Here is a 17,929-nt window from a genome sequence, read left to right as displayed (position 1 = left end):
CAGTATCCCTTTGGAATGTATGTGCCCTTAAAAAAGGTTTTTTTCCATTATTGGCATATTTTTTCTTTTCCTTTTCCGCAGGCGGGTAACTTGCAGACTCACTTACGTCGGCATTCTGGGGAGAAGCCATACATCTGCGAGATCTGCGGGAAGAGGTCAGTGCAGGGCTCGGTCAGCCGCCCGAGAGGAACCGTCTCGGCATCTCCGAGCCTCGAGGGGGCCGCTGTCACCCAGGAACACAGCAGAGCCAAACCTGCTGGCCTTTCATGTGACACACATGAGAACAGTGGCAAGAGATGGACATGTTAATCAAAAGGAATCTAGGACGAAGTCGTAGGAAATGGGATTTTACGGGAAACAGAATTATGCTAAAATGTCCATACATTCCAGAAATGTCTATTAAAAGATGACTGGTCCCACGGAGGTGACCATCTGGTAGGGAAATGAGACTCGGCAGCCTCAATTCCTGGAATCCAGAGAGGGGGGCTGGGGACACACCAGCCCTGCTCGCAGACCCGTGAGAAGGCTGAGAGTGCAGCCATAGGAAGGACGGGCGAGCCTCAGGCCAGGGAGGCCAAGCACTTGGGAGACCACAGTCTGCCCCTGGAGGTGGAAGTGCCCCCTCCTGTGGGCATACCGGCCTGCAGCCTGTACCCCCTGCCCCTTGGGGGGCGTTTGTCGGGATTCCACTCCCTCCGTCATCTGGTGGTTGGTTGTTCTAGGAAGCAACAGGAGGCAACAGCCAGGCCTCTACCAGTCACTAGTGTTTTCTTCATCCATTTAACCATTCAGCCATTTAGCATTTATTAGGCACCTACTATATGCTAAGTTGGAGAAGGCAATGGCACCCCACTCCAGCACTCTTGCCTGGAAAATCCCATGGATGAACGAGCCTGGTAGGCTGCAATCCATGGGGTCGCTAAGAGTCGGACATGACTGAGCGACTTCACTTTCACTTTTCCCTTTCATGCACTGGAGAAGGAAATGGCACCCACTCCAGTGTTCTTGCCTGGAGAATCCCAGGGACGGGGCAGCCTCATGGGCTGCTGTCTATGGGGTCGCACAGAGTCGGACACGACTGAAGTGACTTAGCAGCATATGCAAAGTGCTATGATGGGAACACGGACATTTTCTGCCCCTGATAGGCTCGTATTCAGGAGTCGGGGGTGGGGGTGGGATGATATGGGGCAGTTATAGTCACAGTCTTCTACTGGGATAGGGCAGCACCCTTGATTCAGTTCCAGAAAAAGCAGTTGTCTCTGCAGATGGTAGAAAACAGAGAAGTAAAGGCTTCCTGGCCTGATAGTGTCTCTGCAGCTGCCCAGACACTAAAGGCCAGGTTTAGCGCCCAGGTCCCGGGTCCTGCCTGTCTTGGGTGCCTTGTAGCACAGGCCCTCTGCTGTTTCGCTGGGGGCGGGTCCTTGAAAGTCTTGTTTCTCAGGGTGTTTTCAGTGTGAGCCTTCTGAACTCCCATTTAGAAGTAAAGCGTGTGTTTATAGTCTTCCCAGATACATCTTCCCAGATGCAACCTGTGGTCCTGCGATCAAGTGAGGCAGGACAGAGAGGGACTGAGCTCCACACTGGGGCTTGGGTTGGGCTGGGATTGCCCCTCCACCCCCCCAGCCCACCTAGCGATCACCTCTGAGGAAGAAAGGTTAACGCAAGTAGGTAGGGAAAAACTGTTTTAGAAATGAAACATTAGGATCATTCTCTATTCTTCCTTTAAAAAGAAGAGGAAAAAAAGATGTTCTTTTCTAATGAGCATCTCAAACGAAATCAGGCCACTCCTGGTCACATTCCGAGGGAGCAGCTCGTCTCCTCCCTGGGCGACTTGGAGTTAGAAAGGTCTGCAGTGACGCAGGCAGGCTCTTAATTGACTTTCCAAATTGCATTTGCAGGTTTGCAGCCTCGGGAGATGTCCAGCGTCACATTATCATCCACTCAGGAGAAAAGCCACACTTGTGTGACATCTGTGGTCGAGGTACGGCCGAGCATCTCCCTTCAGAAGATTTCCGACTAAAATGTTCTCCGTCCCTCAGCCTAACTCCAGTGTGTGGTCTCCTCTAGGGTTCAGTAACTTCAGTAATTTGAAGGAGCACAAAAAGACGCACACGGCTGACAAAGTCTTCACCTGCGATGAGTGCGGGAAGTCTTTTAACATGCAGAGGAAGTTGGTAAAGCACAGAATCCGGCACACGGGCGAGCGGCCTTACAGCTGCTCTGCCTGTGGTAAGTTTCCGCCCACCTCAGACCCCGTGCTCACCTGCTCTTCCCCGTGGGAAGGATGCCGGGCTCTGTGCCCACACACCGTCCTCGGTCATTAGCAGGGGCTCAGATAAGTCACCCCTCTCCTTGTGGGTAGCATGGAAGTGATTGCTATTTCTTGATCACCTTGGTCTTTGATTCATCTGTGTCCATGTGGCATTTACCCAAAGTCTCGGCAACTGCCCTAGATACAAAGGTGACTGATAACAGAGTCCCAGGTGCCACGGGGCATTGGCAGTGGGAAAAGTGGGGGAGAGCGTGCGGTACAGCTGCAGGGCCAGGGCACAGTGGCCTGTGGGGCATTGGGGGCACACAGTGGGCTCGGGAGGGGTGCTTCTTGAGATCGTGTCACGTGTCACAAAGCAAAGGTCACCTCTGCGGCATTTAGTGCATCAGTGACGTCATCGGGAGGCTCAGTTTCCAGGCACATCACTTCACAGGCCAGGGAACTGGGGCTTCGAGTTAAGTACCCATGATCACAGAGTGTTGGAGCTTCTAAAGAACTAGGGGAGGGCGTGTGTGTGTGTGTGTGTGTGTGTTTGTGCGCGCGCGCGCGCACACACGTGTACATGTGTGCCACTGGCAATGTGGACTGAATGAGTGAGTAACCATTTTTACGATTACCTGGTTAGAACAAAGAGGAAAAATGCTCAGAGTCAGGCCGTGGGGAGCCTGGAATTGGGGCATCCTCGGAGCGGCTCTGTTCTCGTTGTGGTTGGTCCCTAAAATAGGGCAGGATATGTGGGACGTGGCCGGAGGCAGCTTCCTTCATGTCTCCCGCTTAAGCTGGGTCAGATCCCCTGGACACCAGTATCAGCAGCTCCGTGACTTGTCTGCTCCCTCTTAGAGGATAAAATTGCATCACTTTCAATCACAGTTGCAGTCTCAAATCCCTAGTGTAGGATGTCGGTTATTATTATTACGACTGTGAACTTGACCTCAGATTCACTGTTCTCTTCCTTCCAGCCAGGACCTGCTTTTGCCCGCTATGACCCTGTAGGAGAGGCAGCGCAACGGGCCTCTGTCTCCCCCCCGTCCTTCATCTCCACCCCTCCCCGCTGCTCACTGCCTGAGGCTTCTGACCCAGATGAGGTCAGCTTTCGGGGAAAGCAGGGAGAAGAAGGGAGCGAGAGTGATTCTGTGTGACCGGTTCGGATCTGTAGTAACAGCTTTCCTGAGTTGAGTCCTGTCTATGGGACCTACCCATTTGGAGTGAACATGTCAGCAGTTGGGGTGCATTAGTGCTGTGCTGCCCTCGCCACGGTCTTAGAACATTTCCATCACCCCAGAAAAGAAACCCCGTGCCCATGGGCAGTCACTCCATACCCGCTCCCTCGGCAACCCTTGGCCTGCTCTCTGTCCCTAGGTTTGCCTGTTGCAGACAGTTCATAGAAATCGCATCCTGTGATGTGTGGCCTTCTGTAACTGACTTCGTTTCACTTAGCACGTCTGCTAGGAACATTCACATGCAAGTGTATGTGTGGGTGTATGTTTTCGTTTTCTTGGATTCAAAAGACAGTTTCCACTTCATGGTGGCTTCACAGTCTGAGCTTTGCTGACTTGAAAGCCGGGCCCTCTCTGCCTCTTCCTCCCTCCCTCCTCCTCCCCCTCCCGCCCTCTCTGCCTCTTCCTCCCTCCCTCCTCCTCCCCCTCCCTCTCCCTCCAGCATTTCACCTTCTTTGTAAGACAGCCTCCCCCTTACACGCTGTTCTCCTTCCCCAGCACTTAGCTGCACTTTGCAGGATGGAAAGGTGCATTTTCTGCTGGCTGAACTTTATCCTTTAGCCCTCGGTTTTGTAGCCGTTCATCCTGAGGAGGCTTTCTCTGTCAGGGTCCCATTGCCCCTCTGGGCAGTCCTCTTAGGTTCTGAGGCTGGCTTCCTTGCAAGCATGACCCTCGTCTGATCTGTGGAAATACTCACGTTCTGTGCTCTGGGGTCTGCAGGCCCACGCGGGTGAAGAGGTGACCGTCTGCTCTCTCTCTGTCTGCCGCCCATACAGTAAGCGAGCTGTCTCCATTTTCCCCATGCCGGAGGCAGGTGCTGCTCCACTGTGACCTCCTAGGGACCCGCATCAAGCCCCTGTCTTGACTTGTACAAAGGAAAGACTCCTCCTCCTCCCATTTCCCCTCTCTAGGGAACTCTCCTATGGCTGAAATGAAATTTATATCCTTTGACGCCTTTTGCCACATAATGTCCACTACTGAGAATTTATCTTAAGGAAACAAGGGGAAGGATGATGTGAGCTGACCCTCAGGTATAGTAGCAAACAGTTGGAAGCAGTCCAAACAGCCCACCATTGCTTGACCAGGGCTGGATAGCTGAGAATTCAAATACAGGGACATAGGATTACGTGAGAAGTTCTGAAAGGTGTGTCCATGTAAATCATGTAGTTTGTTTCAGTTCAGTTCAGTTGCTCAGTCGTGTCCGGCTCTGCAGCCCCATGGACCACAGCACGCCAGGCCTCCCTGTCCATCACCAACTCCCGGAGTTCACTCAGACTCATGTCCATTGAGTTGGTGATGCCATCCAACCATCTCATTCTCTGTCATCCCCTTCTCCTCCTACCTTCAATCTTTCCCAGCATCAGGGTCTTTTCCAATGAATCAGTTCTTTGCATCAGGTGGCCAAAGTATTGGAGTTTCAGCATCAGTCCTTCCAGTGAACACTCAGGACTGATCACCTTTAGGACAGACTGGTTGGATCTCCTTGCAGTCCAAGGAACTCTCAAGAGTCTTCTCCAACATCACAGTTCAAAAGCATCAGTTCTTCGGCGTCAGCTTTCTTGATAGTCCAATTCTCATATCCATACATGACTACTGGAAAAACCATAGCTTTGATTAGACGGACCTTTGTTGGCAAAGTAATGTCTTTGCTTTTTAATAAGCTGTCTAGGTTGGTCATAACTTTTCTTCCAAGGGGCAAGCGTCTTTTCAAACAAAGCATAGTTTGTTTCAGTCCTTTGTAAATGGCTTCTATAAGGTTATGTATTGGTTTTTCTCTTCTGGTGTTTCTGACCTCATGGTAGGCCTTAGATCACCTACCTCTAGCTTATACCTAGAGAAAGGAAATAGTACCTGGAGAAGGAGCGTAAAATTACGTTAAAAATTGAGTGTATAAGTAACTTTCGAAAAGATGCTTCTCAAGTAGCGATTGGCTGTGTTCGATTTGGGGATAGCAGAATAGCGCTGATGTGGTTTCCCAGCGTGGGCTGTCGGGCAGGCCAGGCGCCCAGGCCCCCAGGGGATGCTCCTGGACAGGGGGATGGGGCTCCGGAGCCCTCAGGTGACATGGCACGTGGAGACCGAGGCTGCAGGTTGGGGGGCTGCAGCGGAGGGGCGTGGAAGGGTCTGGAACCGGCATGAGTGGGTGACAGCAGGGCGCAGCCGAGTTCACAGGAAAGCGGGGTCGTTTGGCACTTGGGGGCGGCGGGGACATCCTCCCGAACGTCCTCCTCTGAAGAGCGCCCTGTCTGTCCCTGCAGGGAAGTGTTTCGGAGGGTCGGGCGACCTCCGCAGGCACGTGCGCACGCACACCGGGGAGAAGCCGTACACATGCGACGTGTGCAACAAGTGCTTCACACGCTCGGCCGTGCTGCGGAGGCACAAGAAGACGCATTGCCGGGCAAGTGACGAGGGACCGGGCGCCCTGGAGGCGCTCGCGCGGGCCATCGAAGCCCCGGACCTGGAGCGGTCCCAGAGCTCCGACTCCTTCTCCCAGGACGTGTCCGTGCCTCTGATGCCCGCCGTGACCGTCAAAATCCCCGCGCACCCGGTGGATGAGAACTCGGTGGCGGGGTTTGACAGCCCCTGTAAGTTCCAGCCGGTGGCTCAGCCCCAGCACGGGCCGAGTGAGTCAGAGAAGCTCAGCCTGGAGCCGGTGAAGCTGGCCAAGCCCCCGCACGTGCCGCCGGCGCAGCACCAGGCCTACGGCTACCCGGACGTGGACGCCCCAGCCGGCGCTGAGCCGCTGCAGGCCGACGGCGTGGCCGCCCTGCGATCGTCCCTGGCGGCCCTGGACCACCCCCCCTGCACCGACCCCCTGGGCAGCCGCGCCGCTGCCCCCGCCTACAGGAACTCGGAGGGCCAGTTCTTTTCTAGCATGACCCTCTGGGGGCTGGCGATGAAGACGCTGCAGAACGAAAGCGAGCTAGACCAATGACGCCCCTGTCGGGTCTCACTCAGCGTCGGGCGCCGGGGCCGGGCTTCGGGGCAGGACGCCTTCTCACCAGCTCCAGAGCCCGATCCTGACCTGGAGGGGCTGAGCGCCCCAGCACCTTGAGCTCAGCGTGCGGAAGAAAGCCTCCCGGCCCCTCGCGGAGGGGCACGTGGGACTGAACAAGGCTCATGGACCGGGCGGTATGGACTGCGGGGAACGCCGCACATTTTGGTCATGGTAAAGGGAAAATACACATCTATAATAATCCAGATACTATTTTTGCATTTTTACATGGTTGAAATTTGTAGCATTTTGTATTTTTATTTACAAAAAAGGTTTTATTTGTATAGGGAACTCATACAATAATTTAATTTGAATAAATGGAAGTTGCCTTTCTGCATACTATTGTGTTTCCTCCAACATTCTTATTAACCTAAAGACCGCGTGGCGGTGGTGGTTTAGCTGCCAAGTCCTGTCTGACCCTTGTGGACCCCATGGACTGTAGGCCACCAGGCAAGAGTATTGGAGTGGGTTGCCATTGCCTTCTCCAGGGGATCTTCCCGACCCAGGGATGGAACCCAGATCTCCTGCTTTGCAGGTGGATTCTTTACTGACTGAGCCACCAGGGAAGCCCTAACCTAAAGACCATGCTGCTGCTGCTAAGTCACATCAGTCGTGTCCGACTCTGTGAGACCTCATAGACGGCAGCCTACCAGGCTCCCCGTCCCTGGGATTCTTCAGGCAAGAACACTGGAGTGGGTTGCCATTTCCTCCTCCAATGCATGAAAGTGAAAGTGAAGTCACTCAGTCGTGTCTGACTCTTAGAGACCCCATGACTGCAGCCTACCAGGCTCCTCCGCCCATGGGATTTTCCAGGCAAGAGTACTGGAGTGGGGTGCCATTGCCTTCTCCCATAGTGGAACAAAAATAAACATCAGGATTTCCCTGGTGGTCCAGTGGTTAAGAATTCACCTTCCAATGCAGGGGACACAGGTTGGATACCTGGTCTGTAAACTAAGATCTCACATGCCTCAGGGCAACTGAGCCAAACTACAGAGCCTGTGCCCCACAACTAGAGAGCTTGCCTGCCGCCACCAGAGAAAAGCCACACACCCCGATTCTGCATGTGTAACGAAGACCTGTCAGAACCAAATAAATAAATTGAAAGCTTAAAAGAAAAAGATTTTTTTTTTTTTTTAAAGGGACTCCCCTGGTGGTCCTGTGGTTAAGAATCCACCTGCCAGCATAGGGGACATGGACTTAATCCCTGGTCTGGGAGGATCCCACATGCAACTGAGCCCTCAGGCCACAACTACTGAAGCCCGTGCACCTAGAGCCTGCGCTCTGCAACAACAGAAGCCACTGCAATGAGAGGCCCGCACGCCGCAACCAGAGAGTAGCTCCCACTCACCTCAACTAGAGAACACCCGTGTGTAGCGACAAAGACCCGGTGCAGCCAAAAATAAATAAAAAGCGTCCAGGAGGGCTCACCCTGAGGATGAATACCTGGTTCAGTTCTTCCGTCATCCTGGACAGTGGCTTCAGGAACCCACAGATCAGAGCCTGGGTCCTGGCTGCCACATCCCAGTCAGGTCATGGGCAAGCTCCTCAATCTCCCAGAAACTTCTGTGGGTTCACTTTTCTGTGGTGGTTAGTCACTAAGTCATGTCCGATTCTTGCAACTGCATGGACTGTAGCCTGCCAGGCTCCTCTGTCCATGGGATTCTCCAGGCAAGAATACTGGAGTGGGTTGCCAGTGCCTTCTCCCACTTTTCTGTAGTGCGAGGTGAGTAGCTTTCGGTAGTCTTACAGGGCTCAAATGATCTCTTCATCCACTTGAAAACACCTGCCCAGGGCCTGGCTGTCGACAGCTTCTGAACGCATCCTTCTTCTCAGCCGCCTGGCAGAGCCGCGCTGGCCCCTGCAGGGTGAGTTGCCTTGTAGTGCTGTCTAGGGAGCTTCCGAGTGAGAGCAAGTGCGTGAAACTGTAGTTACGCATGTGGACGGTGGAAGTCACTGGCCTCTAGAGCTGCTCGCACAAAGGACTAGGGCTCGTAAGGACACCTCCAAATACTGTCATCATCAGTGCTGGCTTGGAAATACAGCCACTGAGAGAGAAACAGGTTAGGTGAGGATTTCCATGGAAACACTTCAAGGAAGTCAGCCTTGAAGTCAGGTGCAGGTTGAAGTCAGGTGCTGGCGCTCCCCAGCCTGAAGGGCACCGCCGTCCCACAAGGCTGGAGCGGCACGCATCATCCCCCCACTGCGGATGGGAGAGCCTGAGGTTTGGGAGGTTGGCGACCTGCCCAAGGACGTGTAGCTGGTAAGACTGAGGCTTCAGGTCTCCTTGCGGGGGGCATGCCTGGCTGTGAACTTGAAACTTGACCTCTGGTGCAAACGAGCAAGCACACACAGTCATGTCCAACTCTGCAACCCATGGACTGCAGCCCGCCAGGCTCCTCTGTCCATGGGGATTCTCCAGGCAAGAATACTGGAGTGGGTTGCCATGCCCTCCTCCAGGGGATCTTCCCAACCCAGGGATCGAACCCCCATCTCCTGTGTCTCCTATATGGCAGGCGGATTCTTTACCACTGAGCCATGGGGGAAGCCCTAGTCGCATATGGGTGGTCATCTCCCTGGGCCTCCTCGCTTGTTCCCATTCTCATCCCCACCACCTCTTTCTAGCTCCTCCCTAGTATGCCAGCCCCAGCAGCCCTTCATGCCCACCAGAACCTCCAGCCCGTTGGTGAGCTCATCTTCTCACAGCGCCTCACCCCTCGTGTTCCTGTCCACCTCCTTCCCAGGCTGTACCCCATGCACTGACGTGTTCTGGTCCGCCCTTCAGCTTCTCTGTCCAGCTTCCCTGCTGAGCCCTGCCCTCTGCTCCTGCACACAGGGCGCGGAGCCTGGCTGGCGGGGAGCAGCCGCCCTCTGGTTTCTAACACAGCTCGCTCCTGGTGAGGTCGGGGTCCGTCTGGCCACCTTCCTCGGTGATCAAGGCCCTGTGCTCTCCTGGATGACTTTTCCTGTCTTCATGGTGCTCTCCAGCCTCTGCCCCTCCCTGCCCCATCCTCAAGGCCCAAAGAATAAGATTTGCCTAGGCCAAAGTAGGGCTTCCCTGGGGGCTCAGCGGGTAAAGAATCCACCTGCAGTGCAGGAGACCCGGGTTCAGTCCCTGGGTCAGGAAGATCCCCTGCCGAAGGGAATGGCAACCCACTCCAGTATTCTTGCCTGGAGAATCCCATGGACTGAGGAACCTGGTGAGCTACAGTTCATGGGGTCTCAGAGTTGGAGGCGACTGAGGCCAAGGTAACCATCCTTGAATAAATCTGCATGACTGGGACAATAGTTTGACCTAAATAAAAGTTTAGGGAAAAAATGAAAACCAAATCTTTAAAATTCATATTTCCTGCCTCTTTCTTTCTCCCCTTACTACTCTGCCCCAAAGTCTTAACCTAAATAAGGAAGAACTCAGGAGTGGTGAAATGTGCGGAAGCCTGCTAGTGTGTCCTCAAGTGGGGGATTATGTTGCGGTGCGCCAGGCCTTGACTTAGTGATACACACATAACATGGCCATCCACGGCACGAATGAGTGCCTGTGTGTGTGTGTGTGTGTATGTGTGTACATGTGCACGTGCACATCACTGGCCCCAGAGTCAGGAGGCCTGGACTGTGTTCTCAGCTCCATCACCGGCGTGTGACAAATGCCCTCCCTTCTCTGGACTTCAGTATCCTGACGACAGGATGAGGTCTCCACGGTTCTGTTGCTCTGTGAGCACTCTAGATGGCTCATGACTAGGCTCCTGTAGATCCTTCCAGGGCCAAGAACAGCCTTTCATTACAAAGTTGGAGTGCAGAGGCCAAGAGATTGGGCAGGTCTTCAGAAGTACCCCAGCATCTTAGAGCTGGATGGGACCTTAGGAATCATATCCTGTTTCCATACGGGTCTCCGCGTTCTGTGAGGTCAACGGGAAGTCTTGTTAACAATGCAGATCTTTATCATTTTGCTGCTATCAAAATCAAATTGACCACATCTGATTCTTGGTCAGGGCCAAGGCCTAGGAACTGCATTTTATCAAGTTTCCCAGGTGATTCTCAGGCAGGTGTTGTCAGGACAGTAGTTGAAGACGCTCTGCTGTAGTCTGCATCCCTCATCGGATAGACGCCCTGAGCTGGGAGAGGATGTGCCCAGGAATAACAGCAGCTTCGTGTTCGTCCTGTGCCAGGGACAATGGAAACGCTTTACCAGCATCAACTCTTTTAAACTCCATGACACCCTCAAGGAGATCCTGCGATCCTCCCCATCTACAGATGAGGAAAGGGACCCCCTTGGGAGGTCAAGGAACTTGCCCAGTTCCACCCAGCCAGGAGGTTGGGTCCCAAGGTTCCGGGTGAGTTACTGACCCCAAAACTAGGATCAGACCCAGCCCAGAATGCAGGGCTCATCTGCCAGGAGGTTGATGGGTTTCCAGAGACCAACCTGCTCCTGAAACAAAACTCACCTCTGCAGGGGCCCATCCCACCCTCTTCTCTTTAATTTCTTCTTTTTTCTAAGTGAATGAAACAGAAACATCAGAAAATACAAGAAGTGAAAAGGAAAAATATTTCCATCACCCAGAGGTGACAATGATGTTGATAATGATGACAAATGTGACTCTAGTCCTGACCACAACTGATACCTGCTGGACACCCCAGCCTTTGCTCTGCACTTAACATGCATTTTCTCATTAAGCCCCTTCAACACCCGAGGAAGCTGAGCACTGTTTACACCTGGATTTGTTTCCTCTGCAGTCAGATACAACAGAACTTAGACACATTGACATTTTAAAGATCTGTTTGTACCATACACTCTTCTTTTTGCCTTGTCACAAAACAAATTGTCATAAGCATCAGTTCAGTTCAGTCATTCAGTTGTGTCCGACTCTTCACAACCCCATGGACTGCAGCACGCCTGGCTTCCCTGTCCCATCACCAACTCCCGGAGCTTGCTCAAACTCATGTCCATCAAGTTGGTGATGCCATCCAACCATCTCATCCTCCGTCGTCCCCTTCTCCTGCCTTCAGTCTTTCCCAGCACCACGATCTTTTCCAATGAGTCATAAGCATCATTCCTTGTCAAAAAATGTGTTGACCCCAGCACTCTGAGTCCCCATCTCATATCACACCCACTGCGGTTTGAAGCTGTTTGTGAAGGGTCCTGGGCAGAAGGCAGGTGCTCCACATAAAAAGCTCACTCTTCCATGCAGTTACAAGGAAATCTACAGGCCACCCAGGCTGTTTCATGTCAGGTTTGCTTCTGACCACCAGGTGGCGGTATAGCCCCTCAGAATAAACTGAGACTGCAGCTGGGGGAACCTCAAACGCTAAGGCTGCCCCCAGAGACTGCCAGGGCCACTTGCACCCACCTGAGTCCCTCCCCCTGCCTCCCAACCCACACCACGTGGGAGCCTGTTGGTGACCTAACATTCTCCTTCCCCAGTTTGGAGGGATGTGTCCTAGAAAGGGGAGTCATTTGCTCATTTATTTTTCAACCTTGCAGAGTGCTAACAATGTCCCCTGACTCCAGGGTTCAAGCTTTAAGAGGAGACGTTACGGTTCACTGGGTTCTCAGTCTCCTCTGTACAAATGGGCTCTAAAAATAGCTGAGACTCACAGGTGACCTGTGAAAACCCGATCCTGTGTAAAGGAAGCCAGACACAGAAGATCATATGTCTTGCATGGTTACATTTATATGAAATCCCCAGAATAGGCGAATTCATAGAGAAAGAAAGCAGGTGAGCAGTTGCCAGGGCCTGGGGGAGGGTGGGATGGGAAGTGACTGCCAATGAGTCTGGGGTTCCCACCGGGGATGATGAAAAGATTCTAGAACTAGATAGTGGTCGTTAAGGGCTGAATTGTGTCTCCCTCCCCCCAAAATAAGACCGTAAGTCTGGGACCTGATCCCACAGAACCATGTCCTTAGAAGGGACCCCAGAGGTGATCAGGAGGTGGGGACCAGGCTCCCCTGGCTCCTAAGGGGTGGCCTCACTGAGCTCACCTGCAGGATCCCTGGACACGTGAATCGGACGCTGACACTGCCTGCCCTCCTCCTTCTGCCTTCAGGACAGAAGAATCCTGTGTCCTGAGCCCCAGAGCCGGCCTCACCATCTCCTGAGAACCCTCTAAGCCGCCTGGGCCTGGCCCATGATGTGCTGACAGAGAAAGGAATTGTGAAAATCCCATCTCTCTCACAAAACCCTGGCTTTTGAATCTATTGTCTGGCTGCAGAATTCATTCTGCATGCCAGAGTCAAAACACGACCTGAAGCTTTTTCTCTTCACTTCCTCTGTGACATTCCTAACCCCACCCCCATCCCCATCCCCACTCAAGGCAGATGTATGTTTTTGATCATCAGGGAGGAAGTTCTCAGAGGCAAAAGAGAAACAAAATGAATAATTTTCCGAATAATATCTTTTAAACATACATGATGCAAAAGTATAAACGTGATTCAGTCTGGGGCCAACAGCAATGCAAAATAATTGTTGTCTATAGACAGACCCTCTCCTGTCCGGCAGAGGTCCAGCTGGCTTCTCCCCTGACGTAAGAAGCCAGTCTTGCCTCCATTTCATTTCAATATTCCTGACCTGAAAATATGTCTGTTCTTTGGATTCTCTGTTGAACCAGCTAGGACATCTGCCCAGCTCTCTCCCTGATTAACGTGTTAAATAAAATCTTCAACCCATATTCATTCTCACCTCTCTGTGAGAGGCGTGATTTTTTTCCTTTTTTTTTAAAAATTATTTCTGACAGACTTCAGAAAGAAAAGGTTGGTCCAGACATAGACAAAATTTTCTCTTGTTTATTTTGTGCCTGAATTTGGTAGATTTCCAAGCCTAGAGTGTATTAGTTTGCCAGAGCTGCCAAAACACGGTACTGCGGACTGGGCACTCAAACAACAGAAATTGATTTTCTCCCAGTTCTAGAGGCTGGGAGGCTGAGATCAAGGGCTTGGTGGGGTTGGTCCCTTCTGAGGCCTCTCCCCTTGGCTTGTAGATGGCCATCTTCTCCCTGGGTCCTCACAAGGTCACTCTTCTGTGCTTATCTTTTCCTGATTGCCTCTTCCCATAAGGACACCAGTCCTGTTGGATCAAGGCCCGCCCATATGACCTCATTTTACCTTAATCTCCTGTTTAAAAGCCCTGCCTCCAAATACAGTCACATTCTGAAGTCCTAGAGGTTAGAACTTCAACATGGATTTGGAGGAGAGGGGATCGTAATTCAGCCCATAACATACAGCAAGAAACAGGACAGGTTGGAGTTCATGGCATGGAGGGGTGGCCGGGAATCGTGCTGGGTGACGCAGCAGAGGGAGCTGTGCCCTTGCCCCCAGGGGCTGCAGACAGAAGAGTGCTGAGGTACCCACTCCATTCATCTGCCTGTGATTCCCAGAGACCACAGCAGCAAGGCCAGTGCCAGACCGGTGCTACTTCCAAAGGAGGTGGGTCGTTTTACTTTGGTCCCTGAGATTCTCCAGTTCCTGGGTGATTTTATCAGGGTCCTTGGCTGTAGACTGCCTGACCCTTCAACTGTAGGAAAAAGAGAAATGGGACTATGGGCTTTGAGGACTGACGCTGCTTCCTGCCCACTGACCTGCTGGAGCTGGTTTGGCTTCAGGGTTTCAAGCAGTCTTGGCCACGAGATCTTTAATCCATCACATGGCAGGTGGATGCCCAACCCACAGAGCGGAAGAAACCGAAACACTGATTCATGCAGGGTGGAGCCAGAACCCTGTATGCTCAGCGCCTCATCCTTCTATGCCCCACCAGCCTTGACCCTGAGGGGGCTCCCTGAGATCCCCAGGGACTCCAAGAAGCACACTGTGCAAACTCCTGCCCTTGGGGACACTGCTGGGCGTGTCACCACATTTCCTGCCACCTGAGCTCTGCAAATCAACACAGTGTAGTTCCATTATCTCATTAGTTATTAAGACTTGCCTTGCTTCAAGAAGACTATAGAAATACAAATAAATTTCTAAAATATCCAAGGAGACTGAGACAAAGGGAAAATAGAGGCAGGGGATATGTGTATATATGTTACATACATAGAAGTGTATACCATATAGCATAGAATGTATAACATGTAGTGAATAATGTATATATGTAATGTAACAGATAATGTATAATGTTAATAGGTGCTATGAACTGAATGTTCATGAAAGTGAAAAGTGAAAGTCACTCAGTTGTGTCCAAGTCTTAACAACCCCAAGGACTATACAGTCCATGGAATTCTCCAGGCCAGGATACTAGAGTGGGTAGCCTTTCCTTTCTCCAGGGGATCTTCCCAACCCAGGGATCAAACCCAGGTCTCCTGCCTTGCAGGCAGATTCTTTACCAGCTGAGCCACAAAGTCCCCCTTCCCAGTTCATATAATGAAGCCCTGACGCCTAATGTGGTTGTATCTGGGGATGGGGCCTCTAATGAGTTGATTAAGGCTGAATAAGGTCACAGGGGAGGGGCCCTCATCCAATGGGATTAGCGGCCTCATGAGAGAAGAGACACCAGAGAGCTCTCATCCATGAAAGGCCATGTGAGGACACATCAAGAAGACAGCCACATCTACCAAAATTCTTACGCTGAAGTCCTGACCCCAGGACCTCATATGTGACCCTCTTTGGAAATACGGTCATTCAGACATAATCAGTCGATTTAAATCAGATCATACTGGTGTCAGGTGGGCCCTAATCCAATGTGACTGGTATCCTTATAAAAGGAGAAATTTGGAAACAGACACACAGGAAGAGTGCCAAGTGAAGATTACAGTTCTTTTCTTTTTTTTTTAGTATTTATTTATCCATTTGGCTGTGCCACATCTTACTTGCAGCATGTGGGATCTTTAGTTGCAACACTCATAATCTTCACTGTGGCGGGTGGGATCTAGTCCCTGGACTAGGGAGCGAACCCAGGCCCTCTGCATTGGGAGTACAGAGTCTTAGCCACTGGACCACCAAGGAAATCCTGAAGATTACAGTTCTGCTGCCACGGCTGAGAGGCTAGGAGAGAGGTCTGGATTCTTCCTTAGCACCTTCAGAGGGGCCAGAGTCCTGCCAATACCTTGCTTTTGACTGTGGTCTCCAGAACTGGGGGGCAATAATGTCTGTTGTTTAAGCCCCTTGGTGGTAGTTCTTAGTTATGGCGACCCTTGCAAACTCTCAATACACACACAGCGCTGCGCTGCCAGTTTATACACATGAGCTTCACCTTCAGCCATGAGATTCCTGGCGGCCAAATGAAAGAGGGAATCTGCTACTGGAATCTCAGCATTTCTTACGGGCTAAGAACTGCTGGGGCCAGGACACTCAGCACAGTGCCTGGAAGCCAGGCAGTGCTCAAAAATATATGTTACCTGGCATTTTTATTTTTTCTTATTTTTAATTTATTAGCCACCAATTTCCTTGAAATCATCACGTTGGGAAGCAATAGACTAGAATCTAAGTTTCTCTCCAGCTCTGTGGTTTTAAGGTTTTATAGTCCTCTTGCAGTGGTTGGTGTTGGTTTTCACGGCAGACGAAGAGCTGGTGTAGGAATCCACAGGCTGTGGGCTCAGGCCAAACCACAGGGCCAGGCCAGCCAGGTAGCAGCAGGAAGGAGCCCCGTCCCCAGGCATGTGCCCAGGCCAGGCCAGAGTGTGCCTCTGCTTGCCTGCTCCCCCCGCTCCTCGCACTTGCACTGGTCTGCACGTCCCAGCACTGTCTCACTAAGCTCATGCCGATTTCAGGGTCTTCTCAACACCATGCTCCAGGCAAACCGGGCCAGCCAGACCAAAGAGGGAGGCTGAAACGATCCCAAGCCCTGGAGGAGTGAATGTTCCAGAATTCCATCATCTGTGTCATGGGCATCCAGACCCTGCTTCTTTAGCCTTCATGCTTTCATTCACGGTCTGGTGGGTCTTAGAGCTGGTCTCCGAGTGTCCATCTTGCACTAGTTCGTGCCCTCCTCAGAGTGGACATGTGAAGGCACCTCACAGTCCCTGACACCGTCCCCCACTCGCTGTGTACCCACGGGCCCCAGGCCTCTGCAGGGTGAGGCCTTTCACAGTGAAACCCAGTGTGGTGTTCCCTTCTCTCCTCCAGCCACCCTGCATGATCCCAAGGTGCTTGGAGCATAGTAAGTGCTCAAAAATATTAATACTTAATGATTTCGTCAAATAGAAAACAAATCTGACCTTACACCCATTAGAATCGCTACTACCAAAAAAAAAAAAAAAGACAAACGTTGGTAAAGAAGTGAAGAAATTGAAACCTTTATTCGATGCAGGTAGGACAACTATTAGGGAAAATAGCATGGAGACCCCTCAAAACTTTTTCAATTCATTAAAAAAATTCTAATTAAAAAAAAATTTAAAATCGACCTCGCCAACCCACTTGTGGGTATGTATCCAAGAGAATTCAAAGTAGACAAGATATTTGCACATTCATGCTCACAGCAATGTTACTCACAAGAGCTAAGAAGTATAAAATGACCCAAGAGTCCGACAACAGAAGAACGAATCAATAAAGTGCGGTCTAGATCTACCTAGGCCGTGGAATACTATTCAGCCCTAAAAAGGAAGAGGGTCCTGGTATGTTACAACACAGATGGACACTGAGGACCTTATGCTAAATGAAATAAGCCAGAACAAAAGGACAAACACATCAGGTTTCCACTAGTCCGGGAACTTGGAGGAGACAAGTTCCTAGAGACAGAAAGTAGAATGGTGTTATCAGGGGCTGGGGGAGGGGACGAGGGGGAGTCGTTTAGTGGGGACAGAGTTGCAGTTTTGCAAGATGAAAACGTTCCAGCGATCATGGTGGTTGAGGTTGCACAGCGACATGAATGTACTTCACACAACCGAAGCGTATACGTCAAAGTGGTTAAGATGGTCAATTTCACGTTATGTGTTTTTACTACAATTTTTAAAAAGACAAGCACATATTAAACAAAAAAATCTGGTCTTAGGTAAAAGGAGACTTTTTCAGATAGGATCTTGGCAACAGCAGGAGGGACAATCACACGAGCCAGGCAAGTCGCCCAAGTCGCCAAAGGCCAGGCTGGGTCCTCTCCAGAGAGGTGCCAACACGCCTGGGAAGAACCGGGTGGGTGGGCTGGGGTGGAGTGATGGGCAATAGATCAGAGGATGTCTTTCCTGCCACCAGCCAAGGGTCCTTGGGAGGACATTGGCAGGCGTCATTGTACACTGGCCACAGGCCAAGGGCAGCCAGACTTCAGGAGCCCAGGGGGGAAGGGAGAAGCTTCACAGAGGTTTGGTCAAGTCGGATGAATGGACATGTCCGGGGGGTCAGTGGGAACAAACTGTTCAGCTATTTTTTTTTTTTTTGCCTCACTATCTGGCATGGAGATGATCAGGGATGGAACCCATGCTCCCTGCACTGGAATCATGGGGTCCTAACCACTAGACCACCAGGGAATTCCTCAGGTAATCTCTCATGAGCAAAGGATGAGAATTTGGAAGGTCTGGCCTTGTCACTGGTGA

General features: G+C 51.6%; 1 protein-coding gene across 5 annotated transcripts in view; it reads left to right on the top strand.

Annotated features, from left to right (window-relative positions):
• Positions 1-13,144, top strand: part of ZBTB49 (zinc finger and BTB domain containing 49) — a 32,942-nt gene extending 19,798 nt beyond the window's left edge. For all 5 annotated transcript variants that reach the window (XM_061420804.1, XM_061420801.1, XM_061420805.1 and 2 more), the window contains 4 exons: positions 82-155; positions 1,899-1,981; positions 2,068-2,229; positions 5,748-13,144. In XM_061420804.1, the coding sequence (XP_061276788.1) occupies positions 82-155; positions 1,899-1,981; positions 2,068-2,229; positions 5,748-6,424 (996 nt within the window). In that variant the 3' untranslated portion in view covers positions 6,425-13,144. The remainder of the gene's footprint in view (positions 1-81; positions 156-1,898; positions 1,982-2,067; positions 2,230-5,747) is intronic.
• The last annotated feature ends 4,785 nt before the right edge of the window (positions 13,145-17,929 follow it).

This window comes from Bos javanicus, chromosome 6 (assembly GCF_032452875.1).
Source record: "Bos javanicus breed banteng chromosome 6, ARS-OSU_banteng_1.0, whole genome shotgun sequence".
In the NCBI taxonomy this organism is placed as follows: domain Eukaryota; kingdom Metazoa; phylum Chordata; class Mammalia; order Artiodactyla; family Bovidae; genus Bos; species Bos javanicus.
This window is presented reverse-complemented; position numbering and strand designations above follow the sequence as displayed.